This window comes from Stylophora pistillata, chromosome 12 (assembly GCF_964205215.1).
Source record: "Stylophora pistillata chromosome 12, jaStyPist1.2, whole genome shotgun sequence".
Taxonomy (NCBI): Eukaryota; Metazoa; Cnidaria; class Anthozoa; order Scleractinia; family Pocilloporidae; genus Stylophora; species Stylophora pistillata.
This window is the reverse complement of record NC_142530.1, coordinates 15058636-15076829: the sequence shown is the minus strand read 5'-3', so window position 1 is coordinate 15076829 and position 18194 is coordinate 15058636. Positions and strand designations below refer to the sequence as shown.

The window sequence follows — 18194 nt, the reverse complement described above, 5'->3', positions numbered from 1 at the left end:
TTTTCCAGTGTTCATTGATTCACCATTTATTCGGCTTTCCCGCATTAAATGACTTTTGCTGGCAGACAACCTAAACTTTACAGAAGTAATACAACCCCACTAAAAAGTTTCATATGGAGCTAAATGCTTCATATCAGTTGATTATTCACGCATTTCTCACGTGCTTTGACGTTTCGCTTTGACCAATCAAATTCGCTACTTCACTCCACGTGTCAATTCCTTCAAAAAGACCTGCATTTTAACACTTATTCCAAACACAGGGGGCAAAATCCAGATAGAAAACAACCAAATAAGGTGCTCATGTTATTAAGCCTAGGCGAGACTTCTTTACCGAATTTTCATTTTATTAATTTACATATATACATTAAAATAGTTCTTTCGTTAATCTCAAATCATTTAATTAGGGCAATCACTTCAGCGATGCTCGAGGAAAACTGTGAGTTACGTAAAACCACATAGAGGCCATTGTTGGCCACCATAACCAATTAACCTACAAAAGAGTAATTTCCTCTGTCATTTAGTAACAGTGACTCGTAGTAATAATTTAAAAGCAACATATGTGAGAGGACTCCTCGAATTCCCACTCTCATTTCTTTTTACGCTTTAAAATGCAAGCTTGTATTTTTCTACTCAACATAAATCGCGCACTACTTTTATGTATCAAGCACTGCTATGAGGAAAAATCGAAACACAGACCTCACACACACACACACACACACACACACACACGTGTGCGTGTGTTGAGTTAGCAAAAATACATAGACTACGCTTTCATCCCTACAAGCCTGTTTCGCGATTGCTCACCTCATCAGGGATTACATCCCTGTTCATCCATACGGGTTAGAAGAGGCTTTATAAACACGGAAAATGTCTTCTATAGCTTTAATATCTATGTGTATATCTAAAATGGGTTAGGAGAATTGAAGAAATACGTAGTCGGGGGTTTATATAACTTTCCCGAATCCTCCCAACTCCCGCCAAGTGTTTAGATGAGGCTATGCTAACACTGAGAAAAAAGTCACCCATTTCTTTTATAAATGGTGTCAAACGTCATTCAAAACACAGACGGGGTGACGTCACAGCCGCGCTTTGATAGTTTCAAATAAATAAACCTATTGGTCAATGGGAGCGCGCGTAATAACTTAAAATATTAAGAACTTATTAGCTTCTATTTGAGGATGACATCTGGACACACATTTGACAGTATTAGCATTACAAGTGACAAAGGTCGAAAACAATGTTCGAAACAGCAGCTATCATCCACTGGATACACACGAGCATACTCTCGCGCCAAATATCCTAAGGTCATAGTCTTAATTATCCCTCTTATCCTTTTTGTGCCGCAAGGGAGGAAATATAAACGATCAGCTAGTCACGACTGCTATTGACTTTCGAGTGTTCTCTGATACAGCTTGGTGAAAGATCACGTTTATCCCTTCTTCAGTAACAAAGTAAAAGGCTATCTAATTTTGAATTAATTCCTGAAGGAAGACCTTCTTGGTGGCTGACGTAATGCTTCAACTTAAGATATTAATCAGTTACGAGACGCTTTTCGACCACTTACAGAGAAGCGAAATATTCAGTGCATTACAAATAAAACTTAAATGTTTCTATCTGGCCACTCCCAGTTCGTGCAGATCGACGATAGGAAGTCCTCGTAACATTCGTCTCAGTATGGCGTTCCACAGGCGTCCATCCTGGGACCGATGATTTTTAACTTATATCTATCAGATCTACATGGTCACTCCACCATCGATGGAATGCATCCAGCATGCGTACGACACCTTACTGTACAGCCATTTTGGTGTCCAGGGACTCAAGAGCTGTGGACATGAATGAGACTCTTGTAAGTATCACAAACTGGTCCCAGGACTCCAACTTGGCGCTGAACCCTGCAAAGACTAAGTGTATGTTGTTTTCATCTCCTCAGATGTTGTCTTACCATTCCCTTGCTGAACGTCCTAAACATTTATATGTAGGAGACAAACCCCCCGAGCGTGTTAACTCTGTTAAATTACTTGGGGTTCACATGACTGACACCTAGAAGTGGGATGATCATGTCAAGTATCTCGCCTCATTTTGTTATTATATTATATTATTTGTTATTACATTATTATTATTATTATTATTATTATTATTATTATGTTATTATTATTATTATTATAAGTATTATTCAAAATCCTATTTACATTCTAATCTTTTTCGTCATCATCAATATTATTGTTAGGAAGATAAGATTACACTAGCCCTAAAATAAAGTATATATAAAACTTGGTAAAATTCACAAAACTAAAAACTTGGGCAGGCGGTAGCGTTGTTGAGGGATAAGTCCAAGTCGATGATATTGAGGGTTCTTCTGATGGATCGTGATCCTCTCAGGCACAGCAAGGCCGAACGAATGAGCGCAAATGACACCTTGGCTTTAATCCATGACATGGTGCTTGCATAGCTCTCTCCCTTCTTATTTGAAACTAACTCAGCTAAACGTTTATGGTATATTTTGCATTCTGTACCCATTCCACCTGTTGTACTAAATATTAAAGGCGTAAAGGTTCCTTGTTCGACCTCCACGACCCTGTTGGCATACTGACGTTTCTTCTCACTCTCATGCTGCCTGTAAACTTGCTCGGGAGTCTTTTCAAAATAGGATTCTGCATTTGGGTGGCATACCCGAACATCAAAGAATGTAGAATCTTATCTTCTGAACAATAAAGACGCATTTTTATTTTAATATCGAAAATAATAGTATTGATGATGATGTAAAGGATTACAATGTAAATAGAATTTTGATTGAAATCGGAACTACTATTAGGTGGTTTTTTCTTTTACTTTTAACTTGTAAATAGATATTTGCTTTGAGTGTTAATAGTTTGATTTTTTAAAAAAATTTTATTATTATTATTATCATCATCATCATCATTATTATTATTATTATTATTATTATTATTATTATTATTATTACTACTGCAGACTCTTACTTGATTATTTAAGTCCAATTATACTGGGGTGGCTTTTCCCATGGCTTCTGGTTGGTTCTCTGAGTGATAACTTCCAACAGGATTTCCATGACTACAACAAAAATATATATTTGACCCAAATTTAATGCTCTGGGCTGACACAATTTAAAATAAAGAAATAATGCATAAATTCTCCATAAATCGCGAGACATGAGGTAATGTCCCCCCTGGTAACAAGTTTAAACTTGAACAGATCTTTATTAAATTCACAGATATGTATTTAAGATTTTCCAAACAAATATTACCTTAGCTTCGAGCAGCTACAGTGTACCCGGCACAACAGTTTCCACATCATCAAACTCCAACCACATTTAAAGCAAATCCAAAAAGTGACGAGTAAAATTACCAAAATAGTTACCGAAACTACAATGATTGTCCAAGAGAAACCTTTGGAGAGGAAAGAAGACTACGTTATGCGCTGTGTAGTTGTACTTTTTATAAGTGTTAAATTATCCTATTGGAAAATATAAAGCCAATTTACAGGTGTTTGAATGACGATAACCACAGTTTTGATATGAAGTACTAACCAACATGAGAAACAAAGTGGTGGTTCAAGAGAGCGACATTCAAGCGATATTGACCTAAAGGGAGCTCACCTTAAGAGAAACAAGCTGTTTCGGTTTTTTTTTTTTTTTTTTTTCTTCTCCGTTTGTTTGGTTATTTACCTGTCTTTGTGTTGCCCATATTTTAGCTTACGCTCTAGCCTAATGGTTGGCGCACAAAATATCGAATTGTGGAGAGGACCAGCTGGTTAATTATAGTGTCGAGTTCTCTGTCAAGATACTTCAGTCTCACAAAGCTTCAATCAACTCAAGAGTTTAAAATAGGTTTCATCGGGCAATTGGGCAAACTTGATGAATTGCACGGGATATTATGTAATGGCTCACTACAGAGGATTAAGTCTCAATTGTAAATCCTGAAGTCGGTGCTTTGTTTGCCGGCGTTTTACCTGCTTCGGGCGTAGGTGTTGTTGGTTGATCCTCTGGATGAGAGCTATCTGGCACCTGAGGCAAATGAGTGTTTGCATCAAGTGGGTTATCTTTCGTTCCGTGTAAAATCAGCGACCAGTCAAAGAGGATTCCTTGTCACAAAAAAAAGGAAAAAAAAATTAAATGGAAACTATGAAAAGGATGAAAAGTAAAGCGAGGATACCGAAAATCGTAGAGTCTAAACGAAATCTACGGACACAGCGTTCTTGAAAAATATCATTTTAATGAATACCTATTTGGGTGTCTTAAGTCAGCTACTTACCTTTGTTGGCACGCTGCGTTTGTGAGTTCTTTATCGTAAGTTTCCACTCTCCCTTCGCAGTCTCACCCCAAAGATGCAATGTCATGACGACCCAATTCTTTAACTCTTTTAATTTGAGAAAGCTATCAGAGAGTCGATAATGTGTCAGATTGGTTTCAGTTCCGCTTGGTGATGTTAATTTTATCTCCAAATCTCCACGGCGGGTATAGTTCAGGTTGAGTTTGACTTCTACATGCTCCAAAAAGTTAATCATAACTCCATTGCAAACTCTCTCCATGTCTGTCAAATCAACTGACACGTCCAATGGCTCATAGGACGGGATCTGCCTTAAAGAAAGAAAATAAGCCAATATCCAGGGTATTCGCCTTCTGGCTGTAGGTTAAGGAGTTTTCAATCACGTGACTTCCAAGAGAATTGGCCTCCTAAGGTACTAATGATGCGAGACATCCAATTCTCTGAAATATTCAGTTTATCGCGAGCTATATATAGCTGCATCAATTTACGTACAATGTCACAAAATATTGCTTTTCAGCCTTAACAACTTTTGCATGCGACTTCAAGCTGTGGTTGTTACGGACTTGGGTGTTTAAATTCCTCGATGTTTGTTCTAAAAAACGTATACTTCTTAGCGCACACTAAACATCCAAATTCTGGAGGAGCGTATCAAACCAAAACAAAACAAAAATTATATATATTTATCAAGTAAACAAATTAGAACCCACATTTATTGAAAGACGAAATTAAAGATTTTTAACATACTTGTTTACACCAATGCGTTCGATAGTGCAACTGCTTTTTTCTGGCACCGTTGACCAATTAGCTGCCAGTGAAACCATCTTGCTAGCGTCCATCAGGCCAAAGCCAACGTAGTCATTAACTGCGTTACAATCAACATCACAGACAAGACCGTGTAAGAACAACACTCAAGAAAATCACAAAAAATTCAGGGAATTACCACGTCGTGATCGGTTGGAAGGAGTTCAAAATTAGTGGTTTACTTTTTTTAATAATGTACAGACTTGTTTGTGCTAATACTTTGTAATTGTTCAATATTAATTGTACATACTATTGATGTCAAATTAGAAGCTTTAAATTCGGATGCAGGGAAATGAAGAAAATCCACTCGGACTATTGTGAGACGAGCGGAGATTGTTGGACACATTCAACTCATAGATTACTAGTAATTAAAGGTGACATGTAATTTACTACCTACGAACCAACTAAGTATTTTAGGAACATCCCGGTCAAACGGGTCATCATTCTGGATTGTACATCAGTATTTATTTATAGAAAACAGCTAACTTGGGTAGCACAAATAAAAAGCGGATAAAAACCTATCACTCACCCCTTAAACCAACTTTATTCACAGTCCAGTCGCCTTCTTTGACACCTTTCACAGCAGCGGGTCTAGCACTGCGCACAATAATGTGCTGAACATCCCTCCATGTGAGATCTTTACTTTTGGAGAAAAATAAAAACTTTTTGTTTTTGCTGTTGTCATTGGCCCCTTTGGGTTTTGCGTCAGAATAACTGGAGTCAAAGGGCAACTATGGCCATGTAAGGTAATAACTTTGGCTTTAAACTACGTGTTATAATCAGGCAGATTACTCACTTCGCACTTAGTGTTAGAGCAATGAGTCCAGATGCCATAGCTGCTGCTGCTGAACTACCCCCAAAAGTGCTGTCACATTTGTCTCCAAGACCCGCAGTTACCTGTAACAATTCAGTTTATCACAATTAAATGACAAGCTTAGGAAGCCAGAATCACAGTTTCGTAGTTTTATGTCAGAATAGATAATAGTTAGTCATCTTAAGTAGCTGCGACCTAGGAAACAATCATTATTTCCCTAATAGAACCAATTTTTATCCCTACGATAACAATGCAAACATGCATATGAGTAAAGAAATTTATCATTATGGTAATTACCCTCGCCCTACCATCCCTACCACCGTCAAACCCATTCCCCCTTCTCTCTCTCTTCCTCTCTCTCCCCCTCTTTCTCCCCTTCACTCACTCTCTCTCTCTTTAACTTACAACTGGACTTGTATCTTTTCCAAAGGTACTCCGACTATAGGTAACTGCCATAATCCCTGCGCAGTGTTCACCATAGCTCGGAACTACACCATCACTCTTAACACCTGTTATAGCAATTGTGTAAATACTGTTGGCATAACCATTAAATGAACAACAGTCCTTAACAAAGCGTCCTCCATTTCCTGCGGCAAACACATAGATTGAACCTTTGCCATTTCGACCCTAAAAAAGGGAGGGGACCTTCAGTTAACAAGTTAGAAATAATTACTCGACTAGCGCCGGCCAAGTTGTCCGATCAAAACTGTTTTCGCTCAACACAACACTTTTCTGGCCGGACAAATATCCATAATGTCAAATCTAAAAGAACCGTCCCCCACCCTTTAACCAAACAAGTATATAGTTAACACTTGGTCAAACAATACGATGATAACATCTTAACTAGTTTCAGTTATGCTTGTTTAATTCGAAGCATTTCAGTTGTAAGCAAGGAATCATTCAATTTGTTGCAGTGATGTCCTTTGTGGGCCACCGTAAAAAACTATCCAGTTCTAGATAATATCGCGTCTCTCAAATTACACTTTAATTAAATAGCTACTACATACCCTCTCTGCACCTTCTTCTAATGCAATCTGTGTTAAACGGCCTGGGCCGTCAACTTCATATCCGTTGTCTTCTGGTCCCCAGCTGTTTGAGTAAATATCAATGTGGTTTCTTTTAAAGCTTAGCGCTTTGGCCTCCTGAGCATCTGTAGCCATTTCATCATAAAACAGCCGGATACCTATAGGGAATAAGCAAATGGGAAATCTGTTGAAAGTAAGTTCTTCTGTCTCGGTTAAGATTACTTCCCACCTTCAGAGGCCGAATAAATCGTTTTTTGACTAAATTGACTGTGCGATAGGGATTTAAGGTATCCTTGCTTTACACCTTCTGCCCTTCAAGAACGCAAAATAATTTTTCATTAGCGGGGCGCTAATGGAGTTAAATAACACGAAAGTGCCATCAAGTTAGCAAGAATACCATAATTATGACGGTTTTAAATTTCATTTAGGGTATTTACAAATTCATTTACACCAATATACTTTCATTTCAAAGTAAAGCACATTCTTTACGGCTATTGTGCAATCAACCATGACAGTTCTGACAGCTACATTAACAACTTTGGAATTTCAGTGAGGTTTGTGTTCCAGTAATTGCTTATTGCTTCGCGGTTTAGGCAACGCGGGATGTAGGTTTGCATAAACATAATTCATGTAGCGCATTTTCGGACAGTTAATGCATTAATATTTCTTCCACCTCTAATGCCTCTCGCTGTAGACCTGTTCACTCCTAAGGTATCTGCAACCAAAAGGTAGTCTTCGTACTCATCTTCAAATACCCTAACAAATCTTTTTCGATTCTCGTTTGGAACACGATTAGTTATTCTGAAAGCCATTTCTGCGAGAACTACTACTTTCTAGCACACTTAACGCTCTTTCATCAGAGTGTTCACCAAACGCCTGAAAGACGGTTTCTGGAATAGTACTTACAAAGGAAGACCAGGCTTACCTCCAATTTTTGCGTCGTATGCCAGACCCATTCCACACCTATTATTATTAGCCACAGCAGCTATAACACCTGCAGAGTTCTCACCATGCCTGTTTTAACAGATATAATTACATCAATGGAGCCCATTACTGTTTAACGCTTCGATTTTTAATTCCTGGTGAAAATAATTATTAATTTATTAGATTCGCCGACAGGCAGGGACCCCGCAACAGCTTGCGCCAATTACTGCGGGCCCACTAAACCCACCCATCCCACCCCAGGGGAGGACATCCATCACACAGTTATCTCGTGTGGGGGAAATTAACGTCTCCTACCCCTAACCCTGCAGGAGACGGGGCCTACGGTTTATTCGTCCTTATCCGAGAAGACTAGAATATCTATCCATTTTTCGATATTATAGAAAGGTAGCAAATTCTCCTCCGTTATTTTAAGACCCTCAGTGTTGGTCCGGCCGGGGCTTGAACCCTCGACCTCCCGCACAACAGTCCGGCGCTCTACCAATTGAGCTAACCAGGAGGCAATTATGGTTAACTCTATCTTCTTATGTCCAGATGTTTATTTCCGGCAGTGAAAAACACTATCTTCACAGCTTGGCATGTTTATAAAGCTTTGTTTTGTTGTTCTGTGGCTACTTGCCAACTTGTTTGTTCCAAAATTTCGATTCTAATTAACGAAAAAAGGCTAGAGAGAAGTACGGGAAATGGTCGGGCATAGTACAAATTGGCAGATAGCATGACAGCTTCGGCTGAGCTCTGTGTTTTGTACTCTGATAGAGCACGCTCTTTGAACCAATGACAACGCGCGTTACATTTAACTTCAAAATCGTACAATTTCAGAGTTTTCGTCAGGAACGTACGCAATCTTCTGGCCGTGAATTCTAATAAACAATGATTCAAGCATGCTGAATCTATTAAGTCTCGTACATGCAAGCATTTCGTTCTTTTTAACTTACTTCTCAGCAAATTTACAATTCTTTCAATAGAGCTTTGGTCTCGACAAATAGCTTGGTAATATTTGCCTTGTCTTTTAGTCATAGTTTTTGGGTTGACCGCGATTACCTGGTAGACCCGACACAAAAATAAGTCTCTTTTCTCCAGCACAAGTTGTGTCCGCTATGTTATAAAAGAATAGGTTCATGCTTTTAACTGAACGTGCCAAGAAAAACTCTTACACTTCTCTCGTGCTCTCTAAACTTCCAACGCGCATTCCTAACACATGGCTTTTACGGCTAACGGTTAAAAGTTTGGTAATTTTACGATTAACAGTTTAAGTAATTTGGCAGGAAAAATTATCGAACAATTTTCTTAAATTATTAGAGAAATTCCCTAATAATGTCTGTTCCCAAAAATACAATAAAAAAGATAGGTCACTGTGCTTGTTTGAGAGATAGGACGGAAAAAAAATTTCACCATTTATGCCTGTGCTGGCGCTAATCAAGCGCGTCATTTCATCAGTTCATCGGTTTTTCTTCTTGCAAGCGGTACATTTGACGTACAGGCATCGAAAAAAAAATTTTTCGATGTGAAGCGTTTTCGATGCAAAAGATAGTTTCTTTTTAAAACAAAGAATGCATTTTAGGGAATGTCAAAACTTTGGATCTACATTGCTTTGCACTCATAGAAAGCCTGCTGAATTTACACGACTTTCCATGATTTTCCTGGTGCCAAACGTAAATTCAGTGACTTTTCAGACCTGGAAAATGAAATTATACAATTCCATGACTTTCCAGGTTTTGTGTAAAAACCCTGACACGTATGATTTTCATATATTCACAATCAGTTACCACTTCAATGGTAAGATATCCTTAAAACTGAATGGCTGATATTCCAGATTTTAATGATAAAAGCTTCCATCATGACTGTTTATGCAGAAAACTTTAAAAACAGAATTAAAGTAAGTAATCGAGTAACTATGTGTTGTGTCGTTACTATGCACGTATATGGTATCGCTACCACATATGGGATGGTATTGTTTTAGAGAGCACGAGGTCGTGAGATTCGGGTCGTTGTTACAAGACCGGTTGTTAGAATAAAGGCATCTTTACACTGGCGACGAGCACGGGATCACCAAAATAGATCGATAGTGGAAGAAATGGCTTTCAAAGATTCCGCAATTTACTCTTTGCGATAAACGTCACAGACAAGAAAAAGAGGCGAGCGTTGTTGCTCCATTATGCCGGCGAAGCCACGAACACAATTTTTGACACGTTACCTGATACCACACCGTGCGAAGGTGAAGACACGTTCGAGAAAGCTGTACAAGCCCTAACAAATTACTTCACTCCCAAACAGAACCATGAGTACGAGATTTATGTTTTCCGTCAGGCGAAGCAAGAGTCAAATGAACACATTTCAGCCTTCCACACAAGACTAAGGCAACTAGCAGCGACCTGTGAATTTGCCGACGTCAACCGCGACATAAAAACACAGATTGTTCAAAGTTGTAGTTCCCACAGGCTTTGCACAAAAGCGCTCGAGAATCCGTAGTACACTCTGACGCAACTGTTAGATGCCGGAAGAGCCATTGAGCTATCACAAAAACAAGCCGCCAACATAGAAGAGACTCAAACCGTAAAAAAATTGTCGTCACACGATAGCTATCGAAGTCCACGAAATTGGAACGCTAAAGCTGGCACAAGCAAAGATGGCGGACGTGCAACTGACAAGAAGTCACGCAACCGGAAGTCAAGCGGCGATAGTCACAAGATCCAGAAATCAAGTGATAAATGCCGAAACTGCGGTGGAGACTACCCCCATCCTGGAAGAAAAACGTCCTGTCCCGCTCATCAAGTAACTTGTCGGGGCCGTGGCAAGTTAAACCACTTCGAGGCTCTATGTCGATCCAAAAGAAAAGGAAGTAGCCAAAACAAACGCCGGCCCACAGTGACCAAAGTGAATGAGGACGAATCAAGTGACGAAGGTGAAGCATACACATTTTCTCTGAGCACGAAGACCCTGAAGGATCAGCCTCTCTTCAAGATCAAGGTACATGAACTGCCAGTAACGCTTATGGCTGACTCTGGAGCGAGCATAAACATCCTGGATGAAAAAGAATACCGCAGGTTACCCAACTGTACCAAGCTTGAACCGAGTAATGTAAAAATCTACGGTTACCAGTCAAAAGTTCCCCTTGGTGTCCTGGGAAAATTCAGTACCACACATGAGTAAGAGACGAAAAAGCTGCGCGCCAAGTTCTATATAGTGAAGGAATCCAGTGGCTCTCTGTTCAGCTGGAAGACTTCACAAGACCTTAGTCTGCTTCAGACAGTTCAGCAAGTCAAACTCCTACCGTCCAAACTGGAAGCAGTAACACCCTCGGGTCTAGTAGCAGAATATGACGACCTGTTTCACGGGCTAGGCAAACTCAAGAACTATCAGATAAAATTGCACATCAACGAGGAGGCAAAACCCATTGCGCAGCCGCACAGAAGAGTCCCATTCCATGTACGTAGACAGCCAGAGGAGCAGCTAAAGCGAGACGAAGAGTTAGGCGTAATAGAGCGTATTGAAGGCCCTACGCCTTGGGTGCCCCCAATCGTGGTCGCACCTAAACCAAAATCTCCAGGCAAGGTACGAGTGTGCATTGACATCGGCCGGGCAAACAAGGCAGTCAAACGTGAACGCCATGTCACCCCCACGGTGAAAGAGATGGTCGGCGACTTATAAGGAGCCAGAGTTTTCAGCAAACTAGATCTCAATCAGGGCTACAACCAGCTTGAACTGGCACCCGAATCAAGGTACATCACCACCTTCAGTACACACATGGGTCTTATAAGGTACAAACGTCTTAACTTTGGTATTTCAAGTGTCGCTGAGATTTTTCAAAACGTAATCCGCGAGACGCTTGAAGGCATTGGTGGCGCAATTAACATCAGTGACGACATACTAGTGTTTGGAAAGACGCTCGAAGAGCACGACAAGAACTTGAAAGCTGTGTTCCAGCGACTTAGAGAGAAAGGTCTGACCCTGAACAAGAGCAAGTGCGAATTCAGAAATTACAAGTTGAAATTCTTTGGATACGTGTTCTCCAAAGATGGTATCTCGCCAGACCCGAACAAAGTTGCAGATGTCGTAAATCTTCAGACACCATCAACAGCATCAGAAGTTTGCGGCCTTCTGGGAATGACAAATTACAGTTCAAGATTCATCCCTGACTATGCTACTAAGACAGAACCCCTGCGCAAACTCACCCACAAGGGCCAATCGTGGTGTTGGACAGAAGAATATGACCATGCGGTCAGCCAATTAAAAGAAGCACTTGTAAGCGCCCCCCTTACTGCCCACTTTGATCCCGAGAAGAATACGGAGATATCTGTCGACATAAGTCCAGTTGGCTTGGCAGCCATCCTCTCTCAAGTGAATCCGAAAATTGGGGACAGTCAGGTGATCACCTACGCTAGTTGTTCTCTTACAGCAACCGAACAGCCGTACAGCCAAACAGAGCGCGAAGCCCTTGCTGTAGTTTGGGCTTGTGAACATTTACACCTGTACATCTACGGGAAGCCGGTCTACACTGACCACAACCTTCTAGTGTCTATCTACGGCAATCCGAGTCTCAAGCCACCTGCGAGAATCGAGAGATGGGCTCAGCGATTTCAGCCGTACCAAATCACAGTCAAGCATTGAAGAGAAGTTAATCCTGCAGATTACCTATCGAGTCACCCAGCAAAGCATCGGGCTGAAACGAGCCGGCAAGAGAAAGTCGCAGAGGAGTACGTCAGCTACCTCGAAACCCCCTCTACTCCCAAAGCTTTGAAGACACAAGAAATAGAGACAGCCACTCAGGATGCAACTGTGCAAACTGTAGCAGAAGCCAATGTGAACGGCAGTTGGCACCGTGAAATCAAGCGTCCCTGTGATGATGCCGTTGAGTTTCGCTTTCTTGAGAGAGCGAAGGATGAGCTTACCGTAAGCACGTCTGGCAACGTTATTTAACGTGTAACCCGCATAGTCATCCCAAAGAGTCTACAAGATCACGTGATCAACCTCGCACACGAAGGCCACCAAGGGCTCGTGAAGACCAAATCACTGTTAAGAGAGAAAGTTTGGTTTCCACATATTGATAAACGAGTTGAAAGCAAGGTGAAGCCTTGGGAAGCCTGCCTGATTGCTACTCCGGAATGCAAGAGAGAGCCCTTACAGATGTCACCACTTCCTGTAGCGCCTTGGAAATAACTTAGCGTTGACTTTGCTGAGATCCCCAAAAAAGAGTATCTCCTTTTGATTACTGACGACTACTCCAGGTACCCAGTCGTGGAGATTGTGAAATCAACCGCAGCAACAACGGTCATACCAAAGCTCGACAAAGTGATCTCAGAGTTTGAAATCCCTGATGTAGTGAGATCTGACAATGGGCCCCCGTTCAACAGTTGGGAGTTTACAGCATTCGCAGATGACCTTGGCTTTAAGCACTGGAAGGTGACTCCAAAGTGGGCACGGGCCAATAGTGAAGTAGAAAGATTTGTGCACACCGTAAAAAAGGTGGTAAAGACAGTAAGGTTGGAGAACAAGAGCTACAAGCAAGAATTAAACAGAATGCTGAGGAACTATCGCGCCACGCCGCACAGGACTACAAAGAATGCTCCGGCGGCAGCACTGTTCGGCAGGCCAATGAAGACAAAGCTACCTGGGATGATGACACCCTGCTCAGACACTGCTATCAGGCAGCGTGACCAAGCAGCAAAGGCTAAAATAAAAGGAGCACGCGGACAACAGGCTGTAAGTCAAGCCATCGGCTATCAATGAAGGCGACATTGTACTGGTTAAGAGAGACGAGACAAAGAAGAAAGGTGAGACACCGTATAACCCGATACGAGGAATTCTTCATTCTTCAAGAGCGTGCCCGACTTCAAGACCCCCAGTGAAGGGAAAGAGAACTCCAACGGTGATGGTCCTCCGTTGCAGCTCAATGATGCACCTGCCAGATGCTACCCCCAGCGTGCGCGAACACGCCCAGTCAAGCTTGCTGACTATGTTCTTGACTGACACTCGTCTCCATGAGAACTTTTTATAGGATTTTAGGGCTTTTAGGAACCTAGACACTTTTTGTGACTCTTTTTCTATATTCAGTTGTGTTTATTTTCGGACATTTTGTGTTCGTTGTATGATTTCAAAGAGGAGAGGGATGTAGTGTCGTTACTATGCACGTATATGGTATCACTACCATATATGGGATGGTATTGTTTAAGAGAGCACGAGGTCGTGAGATTCGGGTCGTTGTTACAAAACCGGTTGTTAGAATAAAGGCATCTTTACACTATGCAAAAATAACTTCTTACCCATATTGAGGTAGTAATTTGTCCCTTGACAGAGGAGAGGTATCATTTTCTAGCAAATCCCAACTTGCATCTTTATCCTACATTGAAAAAGTTAGATCAAAATAAAAAATATTGAGTACTTGCGATTGTAAAAGGAGAGTAACTCTTACATACAAAAAGTGAAACAATAAATGCATCATGTGATGAAGTTTAGCCAATGCACTTTAATCCTGCAACCACGGACCTATTATCATGATGGTGGGCTGACTATTACTAATGGTAATAGGACAGTGAGTGGAGTACATTTCAGGGAGCAATAGATGAGTGATTTTAAACTGGCCGAACATTTACAACATGGCTAGTTTAAAATTACCAAGTTGAACACAATTAATCCTGAATTGCATGATGCAAGGTCTAATTACCAATTAATTGAGCCAATACCAAAATGCAAGAAATTCAGGAATTAAAAATCTATCGTAGGAGCAAATGCCCTTCTTATTGATACTAACCAATATTCACTTGACCACTTAATTTGGTCCATGTTCATTTTCAATCTGAACCTCTAAATTTGCTTCTTTATGAGAAATGTTCATCTTAATTGGCTAGCATTGGTCAGTAGTGGTCTTTTATTGTCCGATGGCTTAAAATGCTTTTAAACACTTTAAATAAATATTAAATATTTGAAGGTTGTCAAACTGTCCACTTTGGCCTGTCAAATTACAAGTTTATTATCCGACAACTTGCCCGGAATATGCAGCTTCAGTTCATTTATTCCTGGCTTGCAGGAATATATGAGTTAAATCATCTTTTGTGCTATATTATATCTGTGTTTGTATATACATACACCCGCAAGTATTCAAAGGAGGTACATGCTTGTTTGTTCATAAATCATACCAGAGAACACTGAAAAGTGAACATCCCAGTAAGCTGTTCATAAAGTTTTTTTCTGGTGTGTAGCAAAAATACTTGAAGGATACTAAACACAATAGCCTTCACTTCACTTGAAAATGTGCTCGTTTAGCACAATTGATCTAGTGATCATACAGATACGTGAGCTCTGATTGGTTGAGAATTACATCATATTTCAATATAATCACCTCACATGAGGTGATACTAAAACAAAATCAACTGAGAAACAGATGCCACTTAATTTGCTTTATACACCTACATAGTTGTCTTTAATCTCAGGGTGATCTGGGTCAAATCCTTCATCTACCACAGTGACCACAACACCTTGGCCAGTTATGCCCTTCTTCCAAACCTCAATCACATTGTAGGTTGGGCCATCATCTCTGTTCTTAAATGGGAAAAAATCAAACAAAACAATGAACTGAAATGGAGGAGCTTACACCATAACCTGTTCATCTGATAACATTTGATTACATTATTACTGACTAAATGAATATTATGTTACATTATGGTAAAGACTGTTTTTGTTGTTTCCTTGTTTTTTTGTTTTTTTTTGAAAAACTAGAACTATGAAAAGGAAAAGTTTCCTGTTAAAATTCAACAAGCCAATGCCTCTTTCCCACCTGGGGAAAAGCAGTTTTATGATGAACAATTTTAACTGACAACTGTATGAGAGTAAAATATGGTCGCACTAGTGAGCATAAATATTCAGTTAATATTTAATACCGACATGATAAGTTCACACTCACAATGTACCACATAGCTGTCCAATTTGTATCCCTTGGTGGTAATGTTACTGTAGATTTTGATGTTGATGTTGATAGCCACTTACGGGTCTTTATTACCTGCTGCTGTACTGAGTTAACCTATGTGCAATTCAACATGCAGAAAAGATACAAAAGTAGTGACAGGTAAGAAGAAATGACGCATGTGTTGCACTCTTTGTCATAAATATATGTTAATTACCTTTCACATGAAAATGTACACATTAGTATAAGTTCAATAAGCTAAGAAAGATTCACTCAATCTCTTTCTGTCCAAAGAAACTTACATTTGGCTCTGCAGAAATTCCCTCCTGCACATGAGTGGCAGGTACTCTGGATTTTGTTATAACCTTCTTATGTTGAAAACTGTAGTAATTATTCAGAACCTATTAAGAAAAGCAAGATAGATACAATCCTGATGACAAAAAATGTATTGCCAGGAAAGAAAGCTGGGTGGTGGTTTAATAGCTAAACTTACAATTTACATTACACTATGTATAGTCAAGTCTGTGTAATGAGGGGAAAAAGAGAATGAAGAAATATGCCCTGTAACAATATGAGTTCATATTTAGTGAAACCAGATCATCCTGGGATTCTTTGTAGCCAAAGTCATAAAGACATGAAAAGAATTCTCCTTTGAAGAATTCCTTACTGCAAATAACAATTGATGAAGAATCCTTTCCTTCAATTTGAACTAAAGTGAGAAGTTTCTTTGATATCAATGTTAAAATAAAAATGATAAAAAGCGAATGTCATTTTGACCCACCAAGGTCATTTTCAAGTTTTAGTAGAATAAGAGAATTTTGAAAAAATCATAAATCTAATAGCTAAAACACAGAGGGGAAAATGTGTCAGAATTGCATCTCTCACTTTAAGTGAGCTGAAATACTGGCATTAAAGCCTTCCATATTGTACATGACATCTCCAATCACTTGATGTTTAGTCACTGGATACCTCTTACTGCAGAGTCAATACTACAATTAATATAAAATGAAGTTTATCTCAACAAAATCAACTTGATCATTTCTTGTTTTAGGTTTAGTGATATTTGGGAGTTACAGCACAGAGAAAAAGAGAAAGAAAGGAGATACAGTCATTTGTTCATTTGATAATTAGACCAAGGATTGATAAATTGTCACAATTTTCTCCTCCTTTTTTTTGGTTTCATTTCTTTCTTTTTTTTTTTTTGTAATCTGTTGGCAACTTGTGTTGTAATTTTAGTTGCCATATTCTAGTTGCCATAATTATTTAGTTTTCACTGGCCATAGTGACGAAAATGGTCACCGCTTGGGGTGCTGACCAAAAGTGTATTATAGTATTATTAATACAATCTGATAGCTGCAAGATACATGCTCTATTAAGACGATCTGATTGGTATGAGCAACTTACCACTCTTTTCGCTGACGTAGTGTCAATTAAAAAAAACAAGTACAACTAAAAAATGACAAGTGTGGCCAGCACCGTACAATCCTACGTGACCAAAGCTATAGCGAAATATTGCTCTGCTGAGAATCAATAAGTCGATTTTATATCTGGTTTAATTTGATGAGGAGCGATTCTTCTAGAGCTATCAAACGGACTAGTTTAAAGGAGAAAAACAAATTCAGCATCGCTACATCCACAAAGGCAACAAATTCAACCGCAAAAATAGCCTCTCTACGTCGCATGTAAAAAGCAGAGTTGGGACATGTCATGAAAACTCCGCCCTCGAAAACTCAGATCCCTGTGTGATCCCCAAGCAAGCAAGCAATCAGACAAAAGTATTAGGCTCAAAAGCGGAGTTTGAGAAAAGTCGAAAACATTAATTTGCTTACAACGGAAAGAAAAAGATATGACACGGCAGAGGCAATGAAGTTGTTCATGATTAACACGATTTACCCAATAGTCTTAAGTGGTTCTTTCGCATGCTCTTGTGGTCAAAGGCAAGTAAAGAAGGCAAGTCCTTACAACCACTATTTCAAACGGCCAACATTCTGTTATTTATCTCCTTACCTTTCCTTCGTTTATGAAGCCATGTTTACTCGCCAATCTATCTGCTTCTTCATTCCCACCGTCAATTTGAACTGACCATCTATTCGAGTACTGTACGGTGCCCACTTTCAAAACAAGATAACAGAGAGATACAAAATGCATCCACCACATCATGGTCAAACGCGGAATTCAGAGTTCACTGGACTAAGTAAGAATGGATTCTCTACGTTCAATGTGGTTTGTATTTGAACAATCGAAGAGGGGGGGCTGCTAAGCCACTACTTCCTTTTAATAATTTTTAAGGGTCCCGCTGGTAAACTCTGGATAAACTCCCGGCCTCAAAGTAGAGTCTTTCGAGCCACAGAGAAATTTTCAAGTAAACCAGAGCCTGAAATTATGCTATTTCTCCTGTTAAGAGACATATTTTAGGCTCGGAGCCCAAAGTA

At 39.8% G+C, this 18194-nt stretch overlaps 1 protein-coding gene and 1 pseudogene across 3 annotated transcripts in view; one reads left to right on the top strand and one right to left on the bottom strand.

Moving 5' to 3' along the window:
* Window positions 1-18194, top strand: part of LOC148718943 (uncharacterized) — a 279110-nt pseudogene that overhangs the window by 215597 nt on the left and 45319 nt on the right. The window lies entirely within an intron of this gene.
* Window positions 323-17994, bottom strand: LOC148718947 (furin-like protease 1). Of its 2 annotated transcripts, none has more exons than XM_088740841.1 (16): window positions 17770-17994; window positions 16065-16163; window positions 15763-15879; window positions 15273-15401; window positions 14126-14202; window positions 7849-7937; window positions 6906-7081; window positions 6304-6525; window positions 5881-5981; window positions 5614-5726; window positions 5028-5145; window positions 4269-4594; window positions 3967-4098; window positions 3263-3404; window positions 2979-3069; window positions 323-1901 (listed from the first exon to the last, which is right to left on the bottom strand). In XM_088740841.1, the coding sequence occupies exons 1-15, from the start codon at window positions 17920-17922 to the stop codon at window positions 2997-2999; spliced, it is 2067 nt and encodes a 688-aa protein (XP_088596967.1). In that variant the 5' UTR covers window positions 17923-17994; the 3' UTR covers window positions 323-1901; window positions 2979-2996. The 2 variants fall into 2 exon arrangements, with proteins under 2 accessions (XP_088596967.1, XP_088596966.1); XM_088740840.1 differs by having other exon boundaries at window positions 323-1823; window positions 17770-17993.